The 20,479-nt window shown below is 36.7% G+C and overlaps 1 protein-coding gene across 10 annotated transcripts in view; it reads left to right on the top strand.

Moving 5' to 3' along the window:
* The window catches only part of UBR2 (ubiquitin protein ligase E3 component n-recognin 2), a 115,927-nt gene that overhangs the window by 22,032 nt on the left and 73,416 nt on the right, over positions 1-20,479 (top strand). For 9 of the 10 annotated variants that reach the window (XR_007479756.1, XR_007479755.1, XR_007479754.1 and 6 more), the window contains exons 3-4: positions 12,624-12,702; positions 14,744-14,857. The exons of the other annotated variant lie outside the window; for it this stretch is intronic. Coding sequence is in view for 6 of the 9 variants with exons in the window: in XM_049716099.1 (XP_049572056.1) it covers positions 12,624-12,702; positions 14,744-14,857 (193 nt within the window). In the remaining 3 variants the exon portion in view is untranslated. The remainder of the gene's footprint in view (positions 1-12,623; positions 12,703-14,743; positions 14,858-20,479) is intronic. 10 annotated transcript variants of the gene reach the window in all.

Below are 20,479 nucleotides of genomic sequence, written 5' to 3' on the forward strand. Positions count from 1 at the left end.
ATAAAATGAATTGAGAAGTATTCCTTTTTCCTATATTTTTGAAGAATTTGTATAAAATTGGTATGAGTTCTTCCTTCAGCATTTGAAGAATTTTCCAGTAAAACAAACCACTAAGGCCTGGTATTTTCTTCAGAGGAAGTTTTTGATAAATTTCTTTGATGCTTACTAGAGTTATTTAGAGCTTCATTTCATCTTGTGCAATTTTGGTACACTGTACTTTTCAGGAAATATGTTTCATTGTATAATGTCAAATTTATTGACATAGAGCTCTGCATATTTCCTTATGCTGTTGATATCTGTGGTAGCTGTAGTGAGGTCCCCTCTTCCATTCTGATATTAGTAATTTGTTTTTTCTGTCTTTGAAAAGATTAATAAAACTGATTAAAGAATCAGTTTTTGGCTTTGTTAGTTTTCTTTTTTATCTGTTTTGTTTTTTGATTTCTACTTTTATTCTTCTTTCTACTTAACTTTTGATTTAATGTGCTCATATTTTATTCTTTAATCTGTGGGTTATTTAGAAGCGCATTGTTTAATTTTCATATATTTGAGACTTTCCTAGATATATTGTAACTGGTTTCTAACACAATTAAAGTTTTGTAAGTTTGCAATCTTTAAATTTATTGAGACTTGTTTTATGACTTAGCAACATGGTCAGTCTTGTACATTCCATATGCACTTGAAAAGAAGGTGTATATTGCAGTTGCTGGATGAGTAATCTATAAATGTCAATTAGGACAAGGTGGTTGATTGTGCCATTCAGGTCTTCTATACTTACTGATTTTTATGACTAGTTCTTTCAGTTACTGAGAAAGGGGTATGAAAATCTCCAAATGTGATTGTGGATTTGTTTACTTCTTTTAGTTCTATCAGTTTATGTTTCATGTATCTAAAAGCTCTTTTATTAACCACATACATAGATATTTATAATTGCTGTATACTGATATATTTTATCATTATGAAATATCAGTGACCTTTATTAATTCTTGTACTTAGTCTTTGTCTTAAGGTCTATTTTATCAGATGTTGATATAGCCACTCCTTTCGTAACATATCAGTGTTATATATACTTTTTACCTTTTTCAGTGGTTGCCCTAGAATTTGTGATATATTACAACTAACCCAAGTCCACTTTGCCTGAGAAAGTTTTCCTTTCACCTTCACTTTTGAAGAATAATTTTGTAGGTACAGAATTCTAGGTTGGTAGGCATTTTTTCTTTCAACACTTGAAATATTTCACTCTGCTTTCCTGTTGCTTGCATGGTTTCTGAGGAAAAGTCAGATGTAATTCTTATCTTTGCTCTTCTGTAGGTAAGTTGTTTTTCTCTTCCGGCTTCTTTCAGGATTTTTTCTTTATCTTTGATTTTCTGTAGTTTGAAAATGATATGCCTAGGTACAAGGGTTTTTGGTGTTTATCCCACTTGATGTTCTTTGAACTTCCTGGATTTATGGTTTGGTGCCTGCTATTCATTTAGGGAAATTCTCAATAAATATTGTTTTCAATATTCTGTTCCTTTCTCTCGTTCCTCTCTTTTTTGTATTCCTATTACACATATGTTAAACCTTTTGTAGGTGTCCCACAGTTCGTGGCCATTCTGTTGTGTTTTCCTTCCAGTCTTTTTTCTCTTTGCTTTTCAGCCTTAGAGCTTTCTTTTTTTCCCCCAAGACGTATATTTAAAGGTTTGGTTTTTTTTAACTTTTTATTTTATACTTGAGTATAGCAGATTAACAATGTTGTGATTGTTTCAGGTGCACAGCAAAGGGAATCAGCCATACATGTACATGTATCCATTCTCCCCCAAACTCCCCTCCCATACATGAGCCTTAGAGCTTTCTGTTGAGACATCCTTAAGCTCAGAGATTCTTTCCTCGGCTATATCCAATCTACCAATAAGTCCATCAAAGTCTGTCTTCATTTCTGTTTCAGTGTTTTTTGATCTCTGGCATTTCTTTTTGGTTCTTTCTTAGGATTTCAATCTCTCTTTATATTGCCCATCTGTTCTTGCAGGCTGTCTACTGTATCCATTAGAGCCGTTAGCATATTAATCATAATTGTTTTTAATTCCAGGTCTGGTAATTCCAATATCTGAGTCTGATTTTGATGCTTGCTCTGTCTCTTCAAACTGTATTTTTTCGTCTTTTAGTGTGTCTTAGAATTTTTTCTTGATCGCTAGACATGTGATATACTGGGTAAAAGGGATCTTGTAAATAGTCCTTTAATAATGTGGTGGTACAAACATAGAGAACAGACTTGTGGTTGCCAAGGGAGAGGGGGGTGTGAGGGGGGAAGTGTTGGGAGTTTGGGCTTAGCAGATGCAATCCTATGTATATAGGATGGATAAACAACAGGGTACTACATTATAGCACAGGGAACTATATTCAATATCCTGTGATAAACCATAATGAAAAAGAATATATATATATGTATAACTGAGTCACTTCGCTGTACAGCAGAAATTAACACAACACTATAAATCAACTATACTTCAATAAAATTTAAAAAAAACAAAAAGCATCTGCTAGAAAATGTGTTACAGGAAAAAAAATAACGTGGTGGTAATGGGTCAGGGAGTAGAAGCATTCCGTAGTCGTGTGATTAAGTCTCAGTCTTTTAGTGTGCCTGTACCTCTGAGCTGTGAACTTCACATGTGTTTCTCAATGCCCCTGCATTCCCCCTTTAGTTGGGATAGGATGGCTAGAGTGGGCTGGAGTTGGGTATTTCCCTTCTTTCAGGTCAGTTTGACTGATAATACCCCAGCAGGTTAGGCTCTGATTAAATAGTTTCTTCTGCAGGCAGACTTTGTTAAGAATAGAATGCTCTGGAATATTTCAAAGTGGTTCCTTTTACCCATCTTCTGCTGGAAGCACGAGAGAATTTTTCTCTGATATTCACTGTGAGAACCTAGTAGAACTCCAGGAAATTAAAGTCACTAAAGTATGGGACCCCCAATGACCAGGTCGCTGGAAATTTTTTTTTTTTTATGGCTGTGTTGAGTCTTCATTGCGGTGCACAGGCTTCTCATTGCGGTGGCTTCTCTTGTTGCGGAGCGTGGGCTCTAAGCATGCGGGCTTCAGTAGTTGTGGCACGCGGACTTCAGTAGTTGTGGCTCACGGGCTTCAGTAGTTGTGGCTCACGGGCTCTAGAGCTCAGGCTCAGTAGTTGTGGTGCACGGGCTTAGTTGCTCCACGACATGTGGGATCTTCCCCAACCAGGATCGTACCCGTGTCCCCTGCATTGGCAGGCGGATTCTTAACCACTGAGCCACCAGGGAAGTCCCCCTGGAATTTTTAATTTTTCAAACTTGATCACACTGAGCCTTCAACAGTTGGTTAATTACAGTTCATGTTTCCCTACCTCAGCACTGGTTCCTGTGGAGGTTTGTGCTAGTGGCTTTCTGCTCTCATAAGTTGTTATTCTCTGTGTTCACCTGTTGGTCTCTCCAATTTTGGGGTTAGCAGTTTACCCTATGACTTCACTTGTCTTACTTGTCTAAGAAGAGTTGTTGATATTTCAGTTTGTTCAGCTTTTTACTGTTGTTAGGACAGAGTGGCGACCTCCAAACTTCTTACATGCTGGGCTGGAAACTGCAAGTCTGTGCTCATTTTTTTAAAGCATATTTTCCTGAATATAGAATTTTGGGTTGATACTTTCTTTTCCTTTTCAGTGTTTTAAAGATCCTGATCCACTCCTGACCTCTATGGTTTCTGATGATAAGTCAGCTTTTATTAGCATATCTATATTCCCTTATGTGAAATGTGTTGGCTTTCTCTAGCTGCCTTCAAGTGTTTTACTTTATCTTTGAATTTTAACAGTTTGATAATGATACGCCTAGCTATATGTTCTTTGTATTTATCTTCTTGGGGCTCCTTGAGTTTCTTGGATCTGTAAGTTGATGTCTTTAACCAAATTTGGGAAATTTAGGTTACTATATCTTCAGATATATTTTCTGCCTTGTTTTTGCCACTCTTGGGATTCCAGTTACAGTATAATTGAGGGACTGTAATTAGTACAGTGTATAACCTATCAATATAAATTTATTAATATATATATGTAATATGAGTATATTTACATATAGATAGATGGTGTGTGCTCTAAACATTCTAATAAAAGGGATCCATGATCAAGAGAGTTTGGAGATGGGTGCTTTCACCAACCCCCAACTTACCTTTAATATAATGGCATTTAACGACTGGTACAGTAACTATGCACATTTGTCTTTTCTGTTAAATGATGGGCTCCTAGAGGACAAGCCACTGGCTTTACTTTTCTTAATAATTATATAAAAATATAAAGACAATGGTTCTCAGATTTTTAAAAATCCAAAAATGTTATCTGTGAGAGGCAAAGTAAAACAGAAAGTCGCTAAAAATAGGAATAGAAACAGTGGAGAAAAATATACCAGGCAAAAAGTATGATACAAAAGAAAGCTAAAGGGCTTCCCTAGTGGCGCAGTGGTTGAGGGTCCGCCTGCCAATGCAGGGGGCGCGGGTTCGTGCCCCGGTCCGGGAGGATCCCACGTGCCACGCAGCGGCTGGGCCCGTGAGCCATGGCCGCTGGGCCTGCGCGTCCGGAGCCTGTGCTCCGCAACGGGAGAGGCCACAACAGTGAGAGGCCCGCGTACCACAAAAAAAAAAAAAAAAGAAAGCTAAAGTAGCAGTTTCCATATTTGACAAATTTAATATTTATGGTAGAAAACGTAAGGGACACAGAAAGACAGCCCAATTAAAAAATGGGCAAAGGATTTGAATAGACATTTCTCTAAATGCTCCGGTTGGTTATAGTTGCACAACCTTGTAAATATATTAAGAACCACTAAGTTGTATACTTTAAGAAGGCGAATTTTATAATACGTGAATTATATCTCAATTGTAAATAAGTGATCTGGGGCTTCCCTGGTGGCGCAGTGGTTGAGAGTCCGCCTGCCGATGCAGAGGACATGGGTTTGTGCCCCAGCCCGGGAAGATCCCACGTGCCGCGGAGCGGCTGGGCCCGTGAGCCATGGCCGCTGAGCCTGCGTGTCCGGAGCCTGTGCTCCACAACAGGAGAGGCCACAACAGTGAGAGGCCCGCGTACCGCAAAAATAAATAAAAAAATAAAATAAAATAAAATAAAAAAGTGACCTGTATATTTTGTCTTAAAGACCAAACCTCACTTAATTCTCAAGGCTTAGAGCCATGCAGATTGTTCTCCCACTATATTTATTGCAAAAAGAATTAGAAACAAATAACAAAAGAGTAGGTTAAACAAAGTTTGAGAACTAACATTGCTAACATTAAGTAAAAGAAAATCACTGAAATTACTGAGGAAATTTAGAAACAGAACTGAATATAAGATTGCATGTTGAAATTTGGGGGGCATAGCTAAAGTAGTATTTAGAAGGAAATGTATAACTTTAAAATGTTTGCCCAAAAAAAGAAAGGTTAAAAATAAACTATACAAACATACATTTCCTGGCTGTGTCTGCTGAAAGGGCCTAGAAACAATGAAACTACCATAGCAGTGAGCATACCTGGTACCCAAATACTGGTTTCTAAATACCATTGTCCAATAAAAAGAATCAGAGTTCCATGGAGGAATGATTGATTCCAGGGCTGGGACAAGTAAGATAAAAAATAAGCCTGGAACATGTTATGTTGCCAGAGGTAAGAAAGTCCTCAAAAAGGAACAGGGCCTGTTGAAAGGGCATGGGGACCAAACTGAAAGAGTTCCCAATGGCCATAGCTAAAACAATTTGGGTAATGAAATAAGTAATGATAGTATTAAATTATAACCCATAGAATAAAATAAATATCCATGAGTCCATACTCTTTGAGTAAATAAGCGGGAGAGAAGGGATGTTTTCAGTAGTTTTCCTGTATTGAAGAGTTACAGTTAATAAATAAAACAAAATCATCATTAGGCAAGTAACACAGTAATAATTGTAGTCTAGATCCATTGATAGATGCTAAAGCTAGTGGATGAAATTTTGAGGAGAAATAGGAGGATGTTTGCATAGTCACAGAGTATCTCCCCAAATATATTTAATTACAAAAGGAACAATAACAACTTTACAGTGAAGAAATCTGGCAGACACCATCTTAATGAAGTGAGCAAAGGTAACATCACCAGTAATAAAGCATATCAAATCAACACGTGCCCCATGTTATGATGCACTGAGAAAGACACAGCATCATTCCTCTGGTGTTTTTGCCAAAAATGCATAACTCAGTCTAATCATGAAAACATCACAAACGCAAATTGTGGAACATCTGCAAAATAACTAACCAGTACTCTTCAAAAGGGTTATGGTCTCAAAGTCAAGAAAAGACTGGGGAACTGTCAATCTTTTGGAGATTAGAGGAGATTAAGGAGAAATTACATTTAATGTAATGTGGGAGCCTATGTTGGATCCAGAAAAGAAAAAAAGGACCTTAGTGGGAAAACCAATGATATTTGAATAAGGTCTGTAGTTAATAATATTGTACCAATGTTTTTGGTACAATTTCCTTGTCCAATTTCCTTGTACTATGGTTAACATTAAGGAAAGCTTGGTAAGGGTGTAAAGCAACTCTACTATTTTTGCAATTTTTCTATAAATAAAATTATTTCAAAGATAAAAAAGAAAAATAAGGTAAACATTGAGTTCAGGAAGTTTGTAGAAATAGAACAATTGAGCACACTCAAAGGAAAAAGAAGAAAGGAAATAAAAAGATCAGAAAATGAAGCAAAAGTAAAAAGTTGAGATACTTACTCTCTGGAATTATTAAGGTAGTCTTCTGAGAAGACTGAGTAAGAAAAGAGAAGATACACATATATAAAATTCAGAATGAAGATTGAGACGTACACTCACTGCATTCCTTTTAGTGATGTCATTTCTTGCCGAAGCTGGGCCCTCTCCGTTGTTGTGATTAAAAAGCAAATAACCTGTGGAATAAGAAATGAGGGTGGCAGTATCCAGTCTGATTCTAAGATTTGAGAAATTGTGCAGTGCCTAACAGGTACTAAGTTCTTTGAGTCTAACTGTTTGATAAATAGAATGATTAGGTGTTTCATTTGGTCTAGTGATACCCTGAAAGAAACTGTTGAGACACTAAAGATGCCATGAACTAAGAAAGTTTGACAACCTCTGAAATATGAGAATTATGAATAAGTAAATGCTAAAAAGAAATTGAAAATGTAGATGAAATGGATAGATTTGTAGGAAAATGATAGGCAACTTGAATATAGTATGAAAACATTGGAATGGTAATCAAAGATCTTCCCTCCCAAAAATCGCATACCTGGATGTCTGTGTATGGGTAAGTTCTATCAAATTTTGAAGGAACAGTTAATTCCTTTCTTAAACAAGTTACTGCAGAAACGAGGGAAAGAGTGAAAACTGCCTAACTCTTTATGCAGCTACTTAATAAGCTTGATTTGAAACCCTGATAAATTCAAGAGGAGATATTATAAAGCCATTTCCCTTATTAATGTAGATGAAAGGGATCCTAAATAAAATATTAGCTATCTGAATCCAAGAATATACTAAAAGAGTCATGCATCATGATCAAATGGAATTTAGTTTAACAATCCAAAGGTAGTTCATCTTTAAAACAATTATTGATGTAATTCACCATTTTAATAGTTGAGAAAAGAAAAATGTTTTTCTGATTTGATTCAGAAAAGCATTTCATGTATTTCAATTATTGTTTGTGATTTAATTCTTAGCAAACAAAGAATATATAAGGGAACTTTATTGAGTATTTGTATATTAGATTTTTAAAGTTTTTTATTATAGACAGTTTCAAACATAATAAAGGTAGGGTGAGTGGTACAATAGACGTGACAGGTAATCATTGCTCAGCTTCAGCAATTATCAATATATGGCAACTCTTTTTAATCTATATACACACACATACACTCTCATACACTTTTTTCCTGCCCTGCTAGATTATTTTGAAGCATATTCCAGACAACATGCTCTTTTTAATCAATACTGAGTATGTACCTTTTTTCTCTATAACCATTAATATCCTAAAATAATTAACACTAATTCCTTAATATTATCTGCTGTCTAGCAGAGTTGAAATTGTCCTGATTGACTCATAACTGTGAATTTAGAGTTCACACATTGCATTTGGCTGTTATTCTTCGTTTTTTCTTTTAAACTATAATAGCTCTTTTACCTCTTTCCTTCCTTCTTTTTTCCATTATGTTACTAAGAAACCAGGTCATTTGTTCTATGGAATTTTCCACATTCTAGATTTGGCTGATTGTGGCCCCATGGTGTTGCTTAAATGTTTCTTTTTTCCCTGTCTTTCCTCGAAACAGGTAGTTAGGCTTGATTAACTTCTATTATTGGGGGGGGTGGATAATAATTTCATAATTATTGATGCATAACTTTTTTTTAACGAACTTTATTATTATTTTTATTTTTTTTTTGCGGTACGCGGGCCTCTCACTGTTGTGATCTCTCCCGTTGCGGAGCACAGGCTCCAGATGCGCAGGCTCAGCGGCCATGGCTCACGGGCCTAGCCACTCTGCGGCATGTGGGATCTTCCCGGACCGGGGCACGAACCCGTGTCCCCTGCATCAGCAGGCGGACTCTCAACCACTGCGCCACCAGGGAAGCCCAACTTTATTATTTTTATTTATTTTTGGCTGCATTGGGTCTTCGTTGCTGCGCGGGCTTTTTCTAGTTGCAGGGAACAGGGGCCACTCTTCGTTGTGGTGCACGGGCTTCTCATTACGGTGGCTTCTCTTGTTGTGGAGCACAGGCTCTAGGCACGCGGGCTTCAGTAGTTGTGGCATGTGGGCTCAGTAGTTGTGGCTCAAGGTCTCTAGAGCACAGGCTCAGTAGTTGTGGCACACGGGCTTAGTTGCTCCACGGCATGTGGGATCTTCCCGGACCAGGGCTCGAACCTGTGTCCCCTGCATTGGCAGGTAGATTCTTAACCACTACGCCACCAAGGAAGCCTGATGCATAACTTCTTAATATCAGGAAGTATATGATGCTTGGCTGCTTTTGTTAAAATTGATCAGTGGGTTTAGGCACCTGGCACAAGTAACCATCGTGAAGGTCTCCAGCAGCCTCTTATTTATTGATGTTTTTTGCCGCGCCCTGTGGCATGTGGGATCTTAGTTCCCCAACCAGGGATTTAACCTGTGCCCCCTGCATTCGAAGCACGGAGTCTTAACCACTGCCAGGGAAGTCCCTCCATCAGCCTTTTTGCCTAATGTTTTAGCAGTCACTGATGCTTGCTGCCTGGATCGTTATTCATTAGGGGGTAGCAAAATGTTGCTACTCTAATTTATCATCCCTTCTTTGTTTATGAGCTAGTCTTTTATGAAAGAAACAGTCCTCATCGATCCTTCGATAACCCTGAGGCACAGTTTATATAGGAAAGACAAGATAAATGCTTGATTCTTTCTAGAAGAGCACTTTCTTAGTAAACCTACAGTGAACATAATACTTAGATGTGTTTACTTTAATACCTAAAGTAAGAAAAGGATGCCTACTATTACTGCTTTTGTTTAACATATTACTAGAAGTCCTTGTCAACAGTATAAGGGAAGAAGAATAACTATTGTAAGGAAAAAGATAAAATTGTCATTATGTACAGACTATACACATTTACTTCAGGGGAATAAAACGGAATCAGCAAACTATTAAAACTGCCTTGAGTTCATCAAGGGTCTTAAAAATCAATACTATTTTCTTTTCATCATCCTTAACCAGCTAGAAAATGAAATTTTTAAAAAATGTGTATCATTAAAACAACAAAACCTAGAAAGTACCTAGATATTAGTCTAATCAAGAATACACAGGACTCATTAAGAAAAATTTTAAACTTCAATAAAAGATATAGGAAATAATCATGGACATGATAATTTACTCTTATCAATAAATTCCAAATAATCTCTGTCAAAATTTTAGCTAGGTATTTTCGAGGAACTCTGTCAACTTATTGTGTAGAAGAATAAATAATAATTCATGAATAGTTAAATCAACCTTTAAAAAAGGAGAATAATGGGGAATTTACCCTATCAGATATTAAGATATATCAATACTACAAAAAGCCATAGTAATACCATGTGGAATAGTATAAGAACAAACAAATAGATCACTCTTAGAGAGCTTAGATAATAGACCCAAGGATATATGGGAAACTTAATATGTTATATAGGTGACAGCACAATCAATAGGTAAAAGTTACGTTGTTTAGTAAATGGTTTTAGAAAAAGCAGCTCATTATATATGGAGAAGTAAAACAGTATCTCTATCCTGTGTCATATGCAAAGGTAGATTCCAGATGGATTAAACACCTAAATGGGGAAGATAAAACCAAAAGGTTTAATAGAAGAAAATTATTTTCTTTAAAAACATATATATTTTTGTGACCTAGGGTTGGGGAAGGAACTTCTAAAACCTCAAAGCACAAACGAATTTTTGTGTAAATTTAATTGCATCAAAATAGGGAGCTCTATTTAACAAAGGACCCCATGGGCAAAACTAATATACATGTGACAAATGGGAGACAATATTTGCAATGTTTAAATTGCCAAGTGATTAATGTCCTCTATACTAGATTATATAGGAAACTCCTGCAAATAAACAAGATAAAGAAAGCAATCCCAGCAGAAAAATGGGCAAAGGATATAAACAGGCAGTTTATAGAAAAGGAAATCCTCAAAGCAGTAAGCATATGAAGAGTTGCTCAAATGTATTAGCAGTCAGAGAAATACAAATTAAAACAGTAAGATAGGGGCTTCCCTGGTGGCTCAGTGGTTAAGAATCCTCCTGCCAATGCAGGGGACACGGGTTCGAGCCCTGGCCCAGGAAGATCCCACATGCTGCGGAGCAACTAAACCCATGTGCCACAACTGCTGAGCCTGTGCTCTGCAACAAGAGAAGCCACTGCAATGAGAAGCACATGCACTGCAATGAAGAGTAGCCCCCGCTCGCTGCAACTAGAGAAAGCCCACGTGCAGCAATGAGGACCCAATGCAGCCAAAAAAAAAAAACAAAAAAAGACAGTAAGATATTTCATATATGTTAAGCTGGCACTTATTAGCAAACGAGATAAAAACCAAATGCTGATGAAGATGCAGGTTATAAAAACTCTTACAAAAAAAAAAAAAAACTCTTACACACTGCTGGGGCACATGTAGCCACTCTGGACAGTAGCGTGGCACTCAGAATTAAAACTCTATATGTATATGACCCAGCAATTCTGCTCTTGCGTTTATATGCCGAAGAAAATCTCAGTCAGATCCATAAGAAAACATTTACAGGGATATTCATTGCAGCATTATTTGTGGTAGAAAGGCATTAGAGGTAATCCAGGTGTCCGGTGCAGGGATAGTAGGAGAAAAAATGTTTTGGATACATGCCATGGCATATTATATACCAATCAGAAACAGCAAATCAAATGTACACATACAAAATGAATGAATTATGTTACAGAATTGAAAAAGAACAGAATGAGATATAACACAGTAAGATTTGCACACATCAAAAATACATGCACGCGGGGCTTCCCTGGTGGCACAGTGGTTGATAGTCCACCTGCCGATGCAGGGGACACGGGTTCATGCCCCGGTCCGGGAAGATCCCACATGCCGCGGAGCGGCTGGGCCCGTGAGACATGGCCGCTGAGCCTGCGCGTCCAGAGCCTGTGCTCTGCAGTGGGAGAGGCCACAGCAGTGGGAGGCCCGCGTACCACAAAAAAAAAATACATGCACTCAGTAAACAATAAGGATTTACTGTATAGCCCAGGAAACTATATTCAGCATCTTGTAATAACCTATAATGGAAAAGAATCTGAAATATATATATATACACACACATATATATATCCAAATCACTCTGCTGTACACGTGAAACTAATAAAATATTGTAAATCAACTACAATTTTAAAAATAAATGTTTTTTAAATACATGCATTCAAAACGTTTTGCAAGAACACATACAAATTAAAGGGCACACAATAGGCATAGTAGGGTGGTTGCCTATGAGGATACAGAAACAAGGATAAGGGGAAATTTAAAGATTTTCATGACACCCCATCTCATTTCATAGAATCATAGAAATTATTTAAGATATGATCTGTAAATGTATCTAAATGGCAGTATGATAAAAGCAAATGAAATGATCGAAGGCACCACTGTCAACCCATTCACTTTGTGGAACTCCTACTCCCCCATCAGGATGTCTTATGAACCATAGGTTTGTGTGACCATCAGATATACAGACGGAGTGTGGAGACCCATGTCAGCTTGTATATTGAACACTTAATACGTTATTACCATTTAAATTAGTTAAAATATCTTAAGAATTTATAATATTTAAAATCTATTCCATATACATCTGTATGTTTTAATATAAAATAGGATTTCCCCAAATCTTTAGGGAAAATTGCCATTCTAGTAATATGTGCCTTCTAAGACCCCCTAGTGCACATCCAGTATGAGAAGCAGGTTCTTAAGCTGACTGCATTGATCAAAGATCTGATAGATCTTTGGGAAAAATAATTTCTTTTCTTCTAACACTAAGGCATTTCACTATTCTGGCTCTTCCAAGATGGATTCCAGTTTGAAATATTATGTGGTAAAATATACAGTTATTTTATGACACTCTGATTTTTTTTTTTCTTTAACTTTACAGAGACTGTGCAGTTGATCCAACTTGTGTTTTATGCATGGAGTGCTTTTTGGGAAGTATTCACAGAGACCATCGATATAGGGTTAGTAATATCCAGATAATAACCACACCTAGTATTGAATTTTATACTCAATACCTTTTCTTCTCAAAATTCCAAGATTTAACACTGAAACAGGGGAGAGTGGTTTAAGAAATGTGTTACTCAAATACCATTAAACATACGATGGCAGTGTAGAGATGAATTATGAATCCAGATTTCATGGAACACATGGTTTAAGATTAAAAGACTAGATAACAGCTCTTTCAGTATTGGTTTTCAACTAGTTTGTTTTGTTATTTTTTTAATGTTTATTATCTTTATAATTCTAGGTTTATAAAGCAAGTTGTCAAAAATTAGAGGATAAAGGTGAGAGTTAAAATGCAAGAGGGAGGTTCTGAAGGGAGATGAGTGAGCAATGAAGTAAAAGTGACAGGATTATACCATTAAGAAATGGTTCTATCTATTGGTCAGCTTCTACAGAATTGTCATTTCTTAATATTAAAGAGGCATCTACTACAATGTAGAAAAGGGCCAACTTCAGAACATAAGACTAATCAATTTTTTTTTAACTGCTGTAACACAATCAGTACTTTTCCAAAAATCAAGTATGTTTGCTTTTAAGTCAGGGATACAAAATACATAGGCAGATTATTGCTAAGCCTGTCCTGGTTCCTCTACTGGAAGCTGAAGACAGAGCTATGAACATTCAAAAATTTAGGGAACTGTTAGTAGCTGGAACTTTTCACCCTAATCTCAAATAAAAATAGAGAAGAAATACTACAGTCTTACTAATTCAAGACTTTTGATTCAGGACTTTTCCTCCTGTTTGTTTTTATTTACTCTACCCGAGTATTGTTAACAGTGAACTAAAACAGCTGCAAAATTGAATTCATATTTTTATATGTTCTTTTTTTTTTTGCGGTACACGGGCCTTGCACTGTTGTGGCCTCTCCCACTGCGGAGCACAGGCTCTGGACGCACAGGCTCAGCGGCCATGGCTCATGGGCCCAGCCGCTCCATGACATGTGGGATCTTCCTGGACCGGGGCACGAACCCGTGTCCCCTGTCGATCGGCAGGCGGGCTCTCAACCACTGCGCCACCAGGGAAGCCCTATATGTTCTTCTTATTTTCATAAATCAGTAAGAGAATCCTAGTTTCCTTTAAACTGTTCTACCTATCTTTGGTTACCAGAACACGCATAAAAGCTATAGGGTGATGTTATCATTTTCCATATGGCTGCCTGCCCATGTTTCTTGGCATATATCTTTGCAGCCCCTAAGAATAACTGTCATTTGTGAGTTTACATTAATTACCTTGTGATATGTAACACACAAATACTTTGGGCAAAATATGAAAGGCTCTTTCTAAAATTTCCTTCTCATACCCATCCATAAACTCTCACAGTATTTTTTAAAAAAGCAAAATTTCCAGTCTACTAATTATTAAATAATAGGTTTTATCTTGCTAGATTCCTTGAATCATTGCTACATCTTAAGGAAGCATGAATAATTTTGAAGCCCACAGGTGGTAAAAGGTTTTATGACTAGGCACTCCATGTTTCCTTTTCAAAGAGTGCTATTTAGAGAGTGTTAGAAAAGAAAAATAAACTGTTTCTGTAGTTTTTTTGGTCACTTTCTCTAATGCAGATGCACTCTTATTAGACTTTTGTAGAAGACAGCAGCTATAGGAATCTTTGTCACTCTTGAATCTGTTACGTTTATAACCTGGTAGCATAGATACCAACAGTATACCAATTTAGCCAAAACCTAGCAAGAAAGCCCTTGTTATTTTCCTAATTAGGAAGTCATGCAAGTGGACATATTTTACCTCTTTAAAATAGCTGTAGCTTGCTAGACACTACAGAATAGCTTATTTTATTTTGAAATCACTTAAATTAGCCTATAGGCTTATTTAAAATGAGCTTTAAAACATTGAGAGGTTTGGCATTTTATTTAATTTTATCCCTCCAAAGAAATTAACACTTCAGCAACGTTATTTCCTTAGCACTTGATATTCCTATTTATAATCCAGTAGACCTCAGTAAATACTTATTGACAAGATACTTTACAATTTTTTTTCAAGATGACAACATCAGGAGGTGGAGGTTTCTGTGACTGTGGTGATACTGAAGCTTGGAAAGAGGGTCCTTACTGTCAGAAACATGAACTTAACACCTCTGAAATTGAGGAAGAAGAGGTAAAAACATTTTCACAAAATTGTTCCTAAGGAAATACTGTCTTAACCATGTGTTTGAAATATTTTCAGACATAAGAATTAGGTTATAATATAGCAATGGATAAGTAAAATATCAATAGTCCTCTCACTATTAACAGTGACCAAGTATATACTTCGAAAGTTTTTTGCATTTTATGGATGGCATACCAGTACTAGTAGAACACACTTGAAATTCTAGAAATTTAATTTAATTTGGACTTTTGCATTTGTTTGTTTTATTTTAAGCATATATGAGTTTTTTTAAGTCCTCATTTATTATTAAAGGGATTATTTTTCCTATATATGTAGATCAGTTAACTTAGTTGGTTTTTGTTTGTGTTGTGACTAAGACTTTGTAGATCAGATACCTTTCTTTTCTGTAGTCCTATATGGCAGCCAATCCTACTCATCATCTCCTGGTAAATCAATGTCATTGGATATGTGATGAGACCAAACACTGGGGTGATAGCTCAGTACAAGTTACACTCATTCCAGCTGTAAATATGTGCTTTCTAAAATTGTTGTTGATCCTTTATTATTTTTCTCTAAATGATATTTGTAATGATATAATGGGCTCTCACTAAACAAATACTTGAAACTCTGCTGTTTGTGACAATCTGATGTTTGATTTAAGATCCTTATTTCAGATTTTAATTTTAAATGGCAGAGAGGTGGGTACATTAAAAGAACTTATGCATTGTTAGTAAGTAGGTCTGATACCGATTTGGGGCAAGTGGACATTAATAGTCCTTCCTAGTGCACATGTCTTCCTGGTCTCAGATATTTTAACAGAACGACCAGAGAACTTATGGTGTAGGACAGTATCTTTTAGACTGTGTTTCACTGTGTTTTAGACAGATGAAAATTTGTGCAGAATGATTCAGTGCTATAGAAAACATATATTTGTGTTTCATTTGCTTTGTGCATGTGCTCTAGGATTTGCTACAGAGAGATGCCAAGTGATCAGGGTTTCAGATTTCTCCACTGCAATTGGAGCAGCTCTGTTTTTATCTCTTACATACTGGGTTAGCATTCTGTATATAAAAATATAAGCAAGGCAAACAAAGACATATTTGGAAAAAATGGTTTTGCTTTTGAAAAAAAATTGAAAGCTAGTGTAAAACTTCAGGACTCTGGGAGAAAATATTTGCAAGTCATATCTGATAAGTGTCTGGTATCCAGAATATATATCTTACAACTCAACAACAAAAAACACAATTAAAAGTGGCCAGAGGACCTGAATAGACATTTCTCCAAAGAAGATATAATACAAGTGACCAACAAACACATGAAAACATGCTCAAGAGTATTAGTCATTAGGGAAATGTAAATCAAAACCACAGTTTTGATATCACAGAGATACCACTTCACACCCACTAGGATGGCTGTAATCAAAAAAGTGGCAAATAGGTGTTGGCGAGGCTATAGAGAAACTGGAACTCTGTACAGTGCTAGTGGGAATGCAAAATGATTTAGCACTGTGGAAAACAGTTTGGCTATTCCTCAAATGTTAAACATTGCCATGTAAGCCTGTAATTTCACTTCTAGGTATATACCCAAAAGAATTAAAAACAAGTATTCAAATAAGTACATGCACACACATTAGTAGCAGCATTATTCATAATAGCCAAAAGGTGGAAACAGTCAAAATGTCTATCAGTATGCGAATGGATAAACATACAGTGTAATATTACTTAGCTGTAAAAAGGAATGAAGTACTGATACATGTTGCAACGTGGATGAACTTTCAAAACATCAGGATAAGTGAAAGAAGCCAGACACAAAGGGTCACATACTGTATTATTCCATTTATGTGAAATATCCAGAATAAATAAATCTGTAGAGAACACAGACTGGTGGTTGCCAGGGAATAGGGAAGGGAAAAATGGAGAAAAACTGCCTAATGGGTAAGGGGTTTTACTTTGTTGAAGTGATAGAAATGTTTTAGAACTAGATAGAGGTGATTGTGGCTCAACATTATGAATGTACTAGATACCACCAGATTGTTCGCTTTAAATTTTCTAAGAAAACTTATGAATCTGCCTGCAGTTACTCTCTTGGCTTTATCCTCATATATTAGCGGGGTAGCTATCAAATAATGAAGACTTTGGTTAGTTTCCTGAATTTTTAGAAGATGCCAGCAAAATAACCTGCCTGGCTGAAATTGTATGGTTCTGCCTGGAGAATATATATTCCAGCAACTTGACAGAAAATCGAACCTCCAGACTTCGCCATTTAATTCCTATTTAAGAATTCAGTTAAGAGAAATGAAGTCTTCGAGAAGACTATAAGATATTAAAAAGATAACAGATAACATTATATTTAGCATACCTGGTCCCCACTCACTAAATCCATACATTATCTAGGGTTTTTCTATTTTATGCTTGAAATGGAAGAAAGCTATATAATATTTGAAATGAACCTCTTTAGCCTGTCATAGGATTGTTTTTATTGAATGTAATTTTTTTGTTATACATTCAGCCTACATCTTAAGAAAAAGTTGTAAAAAATTTTATTATATCCTTCTGTTGGGGTAGTGTTTAGAAGTTCCACAGGTCTTCTCAACTGGTGGCATTTGGGGTGGGACATTCTTCATTGTACAGGCCAGGGATCAGCAAACCCTGGCCCCACAGGCCGGATCTTGTCTGTAACCTGTTACTGGCACCACCATAATCCAAGAATGGTTTTTATATTTTTAAATAGTTGAAGAAAAATCAATAAGGGTAGTATTTTGTGGCATGTGAAGATTATGTGAAATTCAAATTTCATTATCCATAAATAAAATTTTATTGCAACATAGCCACGCTTAATTGTTCATGTATTGTCTATAGCTGCTTTTCCACTACAACAGCAAAACTGAGTAGCTATGACAGAGACCCTGTAGCCTGCAAAAACTGAAATACTTAGTGACTTTTTATAGAAAAACTTTACTGACTCCAGGTATACACTGTCAGAAGCACTGTGTTTATTATACCTAATTCCCACTCATTAAATGGTTATAGCATCTTCCATCACCGTGACAATAAATGCCCAACTAGTTTTCCAAATGGGCCCTTGAGCATGGGGGGTGAGTACAGAGGCTGGTGGGATGGTACCTTTCCTAGTGTCTCCTTTGTTGATCTTTATGAAAACCGTAAGAAATTTGTCTTAGGTCTCTGCATTAGGAAATGTTACGTTTCTCTTGGTGTGAGTCTCATAACTGACTGTGTTTCCTTTTGTTGGGGCATCTTGAAAACAGCTTGTCTGCAGTAGCTGTATGGAAATTTATATGATTGGCATTTATAAATAGATGTTATCTTGACTTCAGTTTATTTTACTTCCTTTATTTTCATTTTACCTGCTTTGTATATCTATTTTTTAATACTGTTTTATTACACTGGATGTATTCTAGTTGCTGAAGGGGAATTCCCTGGAGGTCCAGTGGTTAGGACTCCATGTTTTCACTGCCAATAGTGCAGGTTCAATCCCTGGTCGGGCAACTACGATCCCGCAAGCTGCACTTGGCCAAAAAAAGTTGCTGTAAATCCTTTTTGGAATGAAATTTAATTCAATAACATATATTAACTGAATGAACAACCTCAGTGAAAAATTTTTTATCTGAAATTTTCACTTATCAATGCTGCTTTCATCCCATTTGAATACAGATCAGTGGTAACTAGTAGCTGAATATCATACTAAATACGATTCTTGGTTTATATCATTTAATTCTCAGAACAACCCTGTAAGATAAATACTACTGTTACCCATATTTTATAGCTGCGGAAGCTTGAGTCTTAGATTAAGAAACTTGCCTACAGTGTCCCACACAGTAAGTGCTAGAGCTGGGCTTTAAACCTAGGTAGTATAGACAATTCTGACAGTACAGTATACTGGTTTTTGAAAACATTTTTTGGCAGTGGAATTTTTTTAAATAAAATTTTAATTAAGAAATCCCAATAATAAACAGATAAAAGCAGTATTACTAATGAATTTATTTTTTATAAGTTGGAATGTATATTATTTCTTGTTAGAAAGTCGATTCATAACTTTGGTTTCTAGTTTATTTCTAGTTTTAGTTGGGCAGTGTGGAGAAAACCCTCATTCATACCTTATTTGCATATGACAACAGTTAAACTCTATTATAATATGTGCTTACTTTTTTTTCTTTTTTTTTAAGATTGATAGATTTTTTTGGCTGCATTGGGTCTAGTTGCTGCACACGGGACCTTTCGTTGCAGCGCGCAGGCTCTTCATTGTAGTGCATGGGCTTCTCTCTAGTTGTGGTGGCAGGTTTTCTCTTCTCTAGTTGTGGCATGCAGGCTCCAGGGCGCGTGGGCTCTGTAATCATGGCGCACAGGTTCCAGAGCGCACGGGCTCCGTAGTTTGTGGCACGCGGGCACAGTATTGTGGCGCATGGGCTTAGTTGCCCTGGAGCATGTAGATCTTAGTTCCCTGACCAGGTATCAAACCCGCATCCCCTGCATCATAAGGCGGATTCTTTACCACTGGACCACCAGGGAAGTCCCAACCACAGGTAACCTTTTTAACAGCATGCTATTCTTCTAGTTTGGAAGAAGAATAAATCAAAGTTGACCCACGAAGGCTTGCATTCTCTAACATAAATGTCACGAAAAACAATTATTAGTCTTAGATAATACAACATAGTATAAGATGGTTATTTATTTTCTCATTCCAACTGACTTATGCTGTGATACGAGCACTTGGAACAGAAGTCTATTCAAATAACGTTTAATTTACCGTTGTACATGAGTAGGCTTGCACAGCCTAGCATCTCTTCACTTCAGAAATAATGTTTTTTAATCAGTAACCCATTTTCAAGAAGTTAACATGTGCATACAAAGATGGCAGAAGAATCTATATCCATAGGCCATTTAAAAATTTGGATAATCATGGGCTTCCCTGGTGGCGCCAGTGGTTGAGAGTCCGCCTGCCGATGCAGGGGACACGGGTTCGTGCCCCGGTCCGGGAAGATCCCACATGCCGCGGAGCTGCTGGGCCCGTGAGCCATGGCCGCTGAGCCTACGCGTCTGGAGCCTGTGCTTTGCAACCAGAGAGGCCACAACAGTGAGAGGCCCGCGTACCGCAAAAAAATAAAAAAATAATTAAAATATGGATAATCATATGTTTTTAAACTGATGTGTATTTCAAATAGGAAACATCTCTACCAGGCCCTGGGATTTTTAGAACAGAGTTTGGACACTGCTGGCTTGGATTCTCAAGAATTGGCGGTTGTTTCTGTCCCAACACCATTTAATTCTTATATATCCTGTTTATTATAATTCTTCAATCCTCTAAATGTCTTGTATTATGGGATGTAATCGTAAGAAATGGAATGACTGTATAGTGAGATAGTATCACGAAGAAAACTGAGTTTTGGTTCTACTTTCTATTTTAGTACAGTGTGAGGTTCGTATTATGATTAATAGCCACTCTTTTATGAATCGCCAGAAGGTACCAGTTCCAGTACCTTCTTTGTAGCAGGTGGTTTTGCCATGTTAACTTCTAAAGTCTCCATAAGAAATAGTAGCAAACCTTGGTAGCAGTATAAAAAAATTTTTTTTTTGATGGGACATATAAAGCAGTTTATTGAGAAGAGTTGTAGGT

Source organism: Orcinus orca, chromosome 10, assembly GCF_937001465.1.
Source record: "Orcinus orca chromosome 10, mOrcOrc1.1, whole genome shotgun sequence".
Classification (NCBI taxonomy): domain Eukaryota; kingdom Metazoa; phylum Chordata; class Mammalia; order Artiodactyla; family Delphinidae; genus Orcinus; species Orcinus orca.